This window comes from Mytilus californianus, unplaced genomic scaffold, assembly GCF_021869535.1.
Source record: "Mytilus californianus isolate M0D057914Y unplaced genomic scaffold, xbMytCali1.0.p SCAF_9, whole genome shotgun sequence".
NCBI lineage: Eukaryota > Metazoa > Mollusca > Bivalvia > Mytilida > Mytilidae > Mytilus > Mytilus californianus.
The window spans coordinates 20,486,937-20,496,994 of NW_026262745.1; the positions used below are offsets into that span (position 1 = coordinate 20,486,937).

Consider the following 10,058-nt stretch of genomic DNA (forward strand, 5'->3'; position numbering starts at 1 on the left):
CCCCTTAACTCAGAAATGTAAGATGTAAAATTTTAAAAATTCTAAAGGGAGCTTACATCAATAGATATAAACAATTCACCAAAGTTTCATATGAACTGTTGAAAGCATTTTTGAGTTTTTGTCTGAAAACTGGAAAATCCCCCTTTTTTTTATGAATAAAACCCTGTAACTGGGAAACGTAAAATCTAAAATTTATAAAAATCAAAAGGGAGCTCATGTCAATAGATATAAACAATTCACCACAATTTCTTGCAAGTTGGTGAAAGCATTCTTGAGTTATTGTCCGAAAACTGGAAAATCCCCCTTTTTTTAAAGAATAAAACCCCATAACTCGGAAACTTAAAATCTAAAATTTATAAAAAACGAAAGGGAGCTCACGTCAATAGATATAAACAATTCACCAAAGTTTTATGCAAATTAGTTCTGGCGTTTTTGAGTAAATGTCCGACATGTTGACGACGGACGGACAGACGGACGGACGGACGGACAGACGGACAGCGGTATACCATAATACGTCCCGTAAACGGGCGTATAAAAATGCAAAAAATTGGTAAAAATCGTTATTTAAGGGTAGCAACTCCCAGTTTCGATTTAAATAAACATTAGGTAGATCTCAACATTCTAAACATTTTTGTTTGTGTCAGATATTCTCTTATCTATAGTGGTTTTTAAGATGATAGACAAAAACCATGGTGGCAAATTTTTGTTGGCAGGCTGGGTCATCCCACACATTTTTAAACTAGATACTCCAGTGATGATTGTGGCGAAGTTTGGTTAAATTCGACCCAGTAGTTTCAGAGGAGAAGATATTTGTAAAAGATAACAGACAACGACGGACGGGATACCAAGTGATGAGAAAAGCTAACTTGGCCCTCTGGGCCAGGTGAGCTTAAAATAAGAAGATAAGGTATGATTGCCAATGAGAGAACTCTCCACCAGAGACCAAATGACATAGAAGTTAACTACTAGAGGTCACTGTACGGCCTTTAACAATGATCAAAACACATACTGCAAAGTAAGCTAAAAAAGGCCCAAAAATAACAAATGTAAAACAATTAAAACAAGAAAACTAATGACCTGATTTATGAAAAAAAAATCAAAGAGAATAAACAGCTACAAATGACAACACTGAATTACAGGCTCCTGACATCGGACAGACACATACAGAATGTGGAGGGGTTTAACATGTTTGCTGTTGCCAAACCCTCCTCCTAAACTGGGACAGTGGTGTAACAGTACAACATAAGAACAAACTATATGTTGCATGGATGATAATATTATGGCTATTAAAAGAACTGAGATTTTGATGCTGATTGAACATTCAATATTTCTATAAGAAACTTCAGAGACTGAGTAATTTTATCCATGGACTATGCATGGATAGCCCCTGATGAAGTCTATGATTTTGAGATCCTTTGAATGTATATCTAAAATAACTGGCATTGCAGAACATATTTTGATTCACAATCCAATTTATTTCATATTATGTACGAGTGACATGATGGTTTGTTATTTTTGTAATTTTGGTGTGACACGACATAGGATTCAGGGGGTCTGCCTTCTCATAGGCTAAGGACAATACTTGAATATTTTAACAAAAGTCCTTTGATCAGCTTCCTATGTACCAAGGTGAGCATTACAGGGTCCTTGAAGTCTTTAATTTCTATTCATGTATCATCTCAAGACTGAAAAATAAATTAATGGTTGTCTACTTGATAGGTTTAGATGAATTTAAATAATTTTACTTATATGTAAAACAATTGGGTTATAACACATTTTATCATCATTTGTTTATGTTTCCTTGTTTTGATGACTTTCAGTTTCACAATCGTGTATTTTCCTGTAGAATGCTTATATTCTTGCATCATCGTTCAATGACGTCGGGTAGCTCATTCATAAAAAAAAGCATATGACGTGAGAGTATGATCTGAACAGCCCAAACAATATATTCATATTTTACCGTGGGTGTGTACTCAAAGCATTTGAAGAACATCATATTAGAATCTTCAATATTCAAGGCATTACATTGTATATTGGAACAGACAAATTGCTATTGAAGAATTTATTAACATGTACAACATGTACAATATATCACAACTGAATATTTGAAAATATTAAAATAATGCAAAATGCATGCTGTAGATTTACAATAAATCTCGACAGGTATGAAAATTGAAAAAAAATCGAATTTTTAAAACAGATCTCTTAAAAAAGAGAAACTATATTTCCATCCAATGAAGTTTTTTCTCAATCTATTAGTAAATAGGACTGATTTGTTATTTACAATTTGTAACTTGAATAATAATCAACAGTAACATATACATGTAGTTGACACAACTGTGAAAAAATATTATTTTCAAATATTAAACATATTAAATAATGAAATAATTTATATGTATAAAATGTGTGTACACAAAGGACCAGTTATATTGCAAATAAAACATATTTTAAGTCATGTCACAAATTCTAAATTTGACTCTTAAACTGTGTTTTGACCTCACTGCCTCTCCAATTTAAATAGTAGATTTTTAATTGTTAACTAAATGTACTATATAAAGGTTTGGTGAGTCACTGAGTGGTAAATAATAAATTGTTTAATATACATTTTTAATATGGAAACATTTCAATGAAACAGGCAAATTGGATAAGAAGATTGTTAATAATCCAGATACAAACAGAATAATGGTGAATAAGCCAGAGAATAAAAACTGATAGTCAACAACACTTTATAGCAAGAAGCTAGTTTCATTTTCATATAAAGAGAAATAACCCATATTCCATTAAATTTTAGTCAATTCAAAATTCTGAAAATTTGTTAGTAAAGAGTTCTTTTATTGATAATTTTTATGTAACATTTTTGTGTACATATACATCAGATCAAATTTGAACTATAAATGCTTTTCTGCTTTCATGCATTAAACCTTTTCATATTATAATTATTTCTGATTAAATGGTCTTCTACAGCAGTTGTTCAAATATGAAAATAATAATTTTGCTAATTTTCTAAAAAAAAAAAACAAAAAAAAACTTATTTATAGTTATGTTTATTGTTTGGTTACCAAATCTGCGAGTTGAACTTTTGAATTTATGTAAATTCTGGTGTGAAAAGTATTCAGCTTTGGTATGGTATGACACTAGATGGAGAACAGCAATTTTAAGTACTGTTCCTTTACTTTAGGCTTTGTCTCAAGTGTGAGTAGTAATTTTTGTCTCATGAATTAATACATACACCAAACCATTCATTTTAATTGAAAAATGTTGACATAAATAATATATACAAGCATGTTATCAAAACAAATGATACAGAAAAAACATGCCATACAAAATGTCAATTCAATAACTTAATGAATTCATTCTTTATAATGATAACTAACAGATACATTGTATCCTTGACTTGCAAACAGAGTTATCTTCCTTTAGTTGTATCTATCCTTGGAAAGCATTTCATAATGGAAAAGCTGTTAATGGCCGATTTTCCTCCTGAATTTCCACAAGAATTATGAATGAATTTGATGAAATAATTCCTAAACTAAGATTAATATCAGCATCTGTTACCATGGTTACAATGTCCTACTCTGTCTCTAGGTATTAATCTTAACTCTGATCCATGTTTTAAAAATATATTTCCTGAAAACACAAAATATACAATAACAATATGTTTAAATAATATGGGTAAAATGATATTTATTATGTGTAATTAAATCTATATTTTCCCATCTATATACTGTAGAAAATTAAAGGATTATCTTATGTCTTTGTATCTATGGATTAATCTTTTTCCATCGGTACCAATATTTTTGGATTCATAAAAAAATGCATTTTTTTTTGGAAACTTGATTTCCGGGTTTTTGAAAATTCAGCATACAAGTCTATATGAAATTTGTATTTTGTTAAACATTTAAATAAGTGGTCACCTTTATATACGATAATTAGTACCCCACAAATTATTAGGAACCCATGCCCATGGCCATAGTACATAAATGGGGAAAACAAATCAATATATGGTAAGACTTAAATGAGAATCTGTAATCTACAAGCCAAGCACTATTTAAATATATTGATGAAGTACACAAACATGTATAGAAAATATTGCACTGTGAATAAATTTCATATCACTGTAGTTGTACTTTAGTTCTAAAAAGGCATCTTTTGAGATTTTCAGGATGGATGTATTAATTGGGATCATTGATAAAGCATATGTTTATAAGATTGCAATAGGTAATAGTATTAGTAGGTGGTTGTGAAAAGGAACCTATTCTGGGGATTAAATATAAAGAAAATCTTCTGGATAACAAATATTCAAATACAAGTACTAATGACAAGACATGATTATGTCGTCTATGTTTTCAAACTAATTTACAAGCATACTGTATTTTCGACTAAATACTTGATTATCACTTCAATGGTTGATTTTGCAAGTTATCTACCATAGATATATTTATTAATAGTACAGAAGCACATGTATTTGTTTTGGTAAAACATGTGTGTTTGTTTACATCAACACATGTCTTAGAATACCTGTAATGTTTACAATGGTTTTCCATTGGATGAAATTTGTCGCATTGCAGGTATAATTCTCCAAATTAAACAGGTATTCTATGTCATGTATGTATTGTATGATTTTGGCTCGTGTTTCTTGTGCTTGCTGTTTCATATAAATTAAATGTAACTTATAATGTTATTATTCGAAGTTCTGCCTTATGCTGAGTAGCATACTCCTTATACAATGTAACTGCCTTGCCTGTATTAAGACACCCCCCACACACACCCACCCTCGCCTAGACAGTCTATTGCTATTGTTCTTATGTGGAAAGTAATTGTTATTTATAATGCTTTATATTAGTTTTGTATTTCTTGTTTTGTAGATTGATGTATATTTGTATGTTTTGACTGGATGGCTGTGATTGAGCCTTATATGTATGACTGTTTTTATACCTTAGTAACGACTGAGAATGAGCCATAATGTGTTTTGAAAAGAAAAATAAACTGATTTTTGGAGAAGATATATTATACATTGGATAATAAAAGTATGCTACTCTCACAAGGAGAGCTAATTTCTGATACATGTGTTGAGTTTTATTATATAAATAATTAATGTTCGTTTAAATCTGGGGAACTAGAACATAGTACTAATTTTTCACATATTGTCATCTCTAAATTCATGTAAACAACAGCCGTTTTTTATTTGTTCCACTATACTCATGATACTCTTCTTTTTTAGCAAGTAAATTCTAACTGACTTCACAATTTCAAAACTTAATAATATTTTTGTTTATCCTTACCAGCACTCTGAGCAGGGTTTATTCCTATACCATCATTTGTGATAATGGCACTTGTTGCTGGTGGCACTTTAAACTAAAAATATAAGTTTAATCATCATGATCATGCATGGATACAGGTAGTTAAATTAATTTAAAACAACATAAAACTTTTATATATATTCTGTTTCCATCTTAATGACTTTGCCAGTTTTTTTTTTGTGGATTTTTTTTTGTCTTTTTACCTCTTTTCAGTCGACCATAGTGTAACATGGGTTTCTTTGGCTTATAATTTTCATTTTCCCATGGAATTTCTTACTTTTTTCTAGAAAATCATCTTAACTTCCAAATTTTCTACATTTGATATAAAGAGTGGTAAAACAGTTGTTGTTTCTCTATTTTGGACTTGCCAGTCCTAAACGAATAACTCCTGCAGTGTTTGACAGATAGCTGGATGCCCAAATAGGTTGAAATGAAAGACCTAAAAGCAAGCATGCTTATTGGCAGCTTAAATTTACAAACTTGAATAGTTATTCCCATATAAACTTTGTGAATAAACAGTCTTTTTGTATTAATCTACATAATGTATAAGTATAAACTAAACACTGAATGGACCTAGAAAGTCAACTTATTGTACATGTATGTACTTAAAATAAAGGGAACCTAGAAAGCCAACTTATTGTACATGTATGTACTTAAAACAAAAGGGAACCTAGAAAGTCAACTTATCATGCTTATTGTACATGTATGTACTTAAAAAAAAGGGAACCTAGAAAGTCAACTTATTGTACATGTATGTACTTAATAAATAAGGGAGAGGATACCTAATAAACAAACCTTTAGTCAAAGAAAAAAAAAGACAATACCATGGCCAAAAAGAGTACACAAGAAAGTAAAGATTTAGTAGCAGAAACCAACAAAAAAATAAAGGGAGGGGGGTGCACCCAGGTGCTTAAGAAGGGTGAGCAGTTCCTACTGTAGTCACAGATTCAAATTGCTTCCTCACATAATATGTTTAGGTAAATTGTTGCGGAGTTATTTTGTGACAAAAATGTATAAAATAATGCACTTCAGACATCTAATTGGATGTAATTTTCATTCTTGTTTCTCAATCAGTTTTTGATAAAATCAGTTTCTAACAAGAACATAGTCTATATGACACAATGCCATGACCACACTTTCATATTCCATGTTTTGGTTCAAAACAGTTATATAAGGCATTAAATTTAAGTTCATATCATAGCATGCATAGTTTGTACTAACTACTAAGTTTCAATTTGATGTGAATTCAACTTCCTGAAAAACTACCTTAACCAAAAACTCTATGACAGACAAACAGACAAAACACGGAACACATGCAGAGACCAGAAACATAATGCCCCCTACTATTGAAGACAGTGCATAAAAATAACAAATTAAAAGGCATGGTCTTTTGGTACAATGCATTGGTGATTTATCCCTTTTGAAATGGTATAATGTCCTATGCTGTATGTAATAAAGTGTTGTATTACCAGAAAATGATACCCAATAAAGACTTGTGGTCATACAGAGCTTGGCATATGATATACTGTAAATTCAGAAATTATTGCGTGCATATATTATTGCGATTTTGTCATTTTAGAATAAAATGCGATTTTAATTTTTGCGATATTCAGAAAAATCCTGTTTGGATTCATATAACAAATTTCAAAATGCGAGTTTTAATTATTGCGATTATAACCCTGTCGCATTTTTCGCAATAATAAACATGATAAAAACATCGCAATAATTTCTAAATTTACAGTAGACACTTGTCTATTGTTGAAGGACTAATTGCGGTAGACCTCAAGATCAAAGTAGATGTCTTCTGGTTGTTTTTATTTGTGTGTCTTGTTACATCCCAATCTCAATGAGATACTCATATATCCATTTATACGTAAAACAATGCAAAAGTAGATTAAATGTTTTGTTCTTACCTCCTCTGCTGCAAACTTTAACACTGCTGTGAATGGTGTTTGTTCAGGTACACTTAACCTGTAAATATAAATATCATTTATTTCACACATTTATTTTTGTTCTTGTGTGAAGAATAGTTTCTATAGCATGAAACAAAGTTGATCAATAAGCACATACATACACAAAAATGTACATGTGACCAATTGAAGGCCCTTTGAAATAACAGCAATGGATGGCTGTTATAAAGACCATTCTTACAATGTGAATGTGTCAGAGAAATTCTAAAGTTGCCATTTGGCACTATAGATGGTCACCCCATTTTCAAAGAGTCTTCCCTGGAGACCATGTATGTTTGAAGATATTGAGCTTAGACATGTTAGATGCGAAGCAACTATTCAAAAAAAATGACAAGCATTCTGTTTAACTCCATTCCCAAATTAAATCCTAAATAAGGATGGATAAATACCCTGCCACGTCTGGTCTGTGTTTATGTTTGATGTTTTTTCTGCTTTGTATCGATCTGATGAGTTAAGCCTTTTTCAACTAATTTTTAAGTTTGTTCTTACAGGTATGTTGTGCTGTTACACCACTGTCCCAGCACAGGCACTTGTCTCATAAAAAAAATTTCCTATATACCTTAATAAGGTATATAGGGGAAAAAAATTCTGAGACAAGTGCCTGTGTGTCCCAGGTTAGGGGAGGGTTGAGCGCTTACAAACATGTTTAACCCCGCCACATTCTTTATGTGCATGTCCAAAGTCAGCAGCCTGTAGTTCAGTGGTTGTCGTTGGTTCATGTCTGTCATATTTGTTTTTCTTTAATTGTTTTGTTATAATTTAGGCCGTTTGTTTTCTCAATTGAATTGTTTCATATTTTTCATGTCAGGGCCTTTTAAAGGCGACTATACGGTATGGGTTTTTCTCATTTTTCTCATTGTTGAAGGCCGTACGGTTGCCTATAATTGCTTACATCCACTTTATTTGAACATTGGCAATCAAACCTCATCTCCTTATTTTTATTTGTCTCTGAATTTTTTAAACAAGCAAAGCAAAACATACCTTTATGAACATTAAGTGTGCATGGCTTGAAGATATGTTGACACTGAGACTACTATAACACTTTGAGTTATAGTAGTCTCAGGTTGACAGTCAAGGGTATAACTCTATAGGGTTAATAGAGAAAAATAACATACATTTGTTATTTTGGACTAAAAAATCCAAAAACTGTGATAATATATATGTATGTTGATATAAGAAGATGTGGTAAGTGCCAATGAGACAACTCTCCATCCAAGTCAAAATTTATAAAAGTAAACCAATATATGTCAAAGTACGGTCTTCAACACGGAGCCATGGCTCACACCGAACAGTAAGCTATAAAGGGCCCCAAAAATTACTAGTGTAAAACCATTCAAACGGGAAAACCAAAGGTCTAATCTATATAAAAAACGAGAAACACTTATGAACCACATCAACAAACGACAACTACTGAACATCAGATTCCTGACTTAGGACAGGTTACATGTTTCAAAGGGGTACATCCTTTGTATTGTTAAACTGTATACAAGTTTTATTGATATTATTATTGTCTTTTTGTATACTAAACTATAGAAAGATATAACAGTTCATAGTTTGAAAATCATGCATACAAATGTAGTACACCTATGTTTAATATTACAGAAAAATATATGCCTGTAATAACTAAAGGGTGTTATTACAGCTTCTCTACATCACTTCAAAGCCTTTGCTCAGACATACATGTATATCATGCTTAATCATAATGTATTTTATTTTATTGTAAGAAATAATGATCAGAGCATGTAATGAGGTTCTGTGCAAGCTTCCAAGTAACTCCCAAGTGTCTCATATAATAAGTTACATGCCTGTAATAACTAAGCCTTGTTATTACAGCTTTATTAAAAGTTTATCCCTTAAAAGCCTTGTCTCATTCATTTACCATGGTTGATAAAAAAATGTATTAATTTTATTGGAAAATGAGTTATCAAGGCTATGTATTAAGTTACTGCACAAAGTTTCAAGAATTCCCAAGTGCCCACTAAAAATTTAAATATTTATGACTTATTTAACCATGTTATTGTTAACATAATGTTTAACAAATAACAAACATGTCATATGTTACTACAGATTAAGAAAATTTAAGAAATATAGAGTAGACAACTCATGAAAGTATCTGTAATAACATATGTATGATATTTTCTCTAATAACCCTATAGAGTTATTCCCTTGACTAGTTGACATATGGTAGACTCAACTTATAATATACAAGAGAATGCTTAATACATTAAAATGAATTTCATTAAAACTTTTCAGAACTCAATTTTCTCACTGGTTTTGTAAGGAGAAACGCGTTCTTTGTGTTTTCTTCTCACTATAAATTAAAGTACAAAAAAAAGTGTAACTGTAACTCGTCACCCCTTTTTCGACGTATATGGTCAATTGTAAAACTTACACTTTGTACGGAAGTTTTGGATCCGATGTCAGGATTATCTTGAAAGTAACTTTAGACCTACAAATATAAATTATAAGTCGTGTATAAACTGTGATAATAATCACTAAAATAAATTTATAACTGAAAATAAACACACATGCTTACATTATGACAGCTGTGACACGCAATCCCGGAAGTGGAGGTTCTGATACCGCTCATATAAATGAAAAAAAGTTAATAAAGCATTTTACTTATGTAGATAAAACCGATTTCATTTGTCCTATCATAATATTCATAATACAAAAAACAGCTGATATTTTTTATTTCTGTTTAACAGCATTGAATATATGCTTTAATTTTAGATGTCGGTTATTGAAAGGAAACTATTTTTGCTCTTAGGGAAATCCCAGCGATGTT

General features: G+C 31.0%; 1 protein-coding gene across 1 annotated transcript; it reads right to left on the reverse strand.

Moving 5' to 3' along the window:
- Positions 1–2,047: 2,047 nt before the first annotated feature.
- Positions 2,048–9,951, reverse strand: LOC127714410 (ubiquitin-fold modifier 1). The gene is made up of 5 exons (XM_052220468.1): positions 9,807–9,951; positions 9,663–9,719; positions 7,214–7,271; positions 5,283–5,355; positions 2,048–3,627 (listed from the first exon to the last, which is right to left on the reverse strand). Coding segments are annotated over exons 1-5 (276 nt in total). The 5' UTR covers positions 9,809–9,951; the 3' UTR covers positions 2,048–3,541.
- Positions 9,952–10,058: the final 107 nt, after the last annotated feature.

What these genes read in the sequence shown, in the direction of transcription:
- LOC127714410 (XM_052220468.1), bottom strand. An exon ending in CCAAAACTTCCGTACAAAGT is followed by an intron (nt 7,272 to 9,662) that starts GTAAGTTTTACA and finishes TTATATTTACAG; the next exon opens with GTTAAGTGTACCTGAACAAA. An exon ending in AAACCCTGCTCAGAGTGCTG is followed by an intron (nt 3,628 to 5,282) that starts GTAAGGATAAAC and finishes TTGTGTTTTCAG; the next exon opens with GAAATATATTTTTAAAACAT.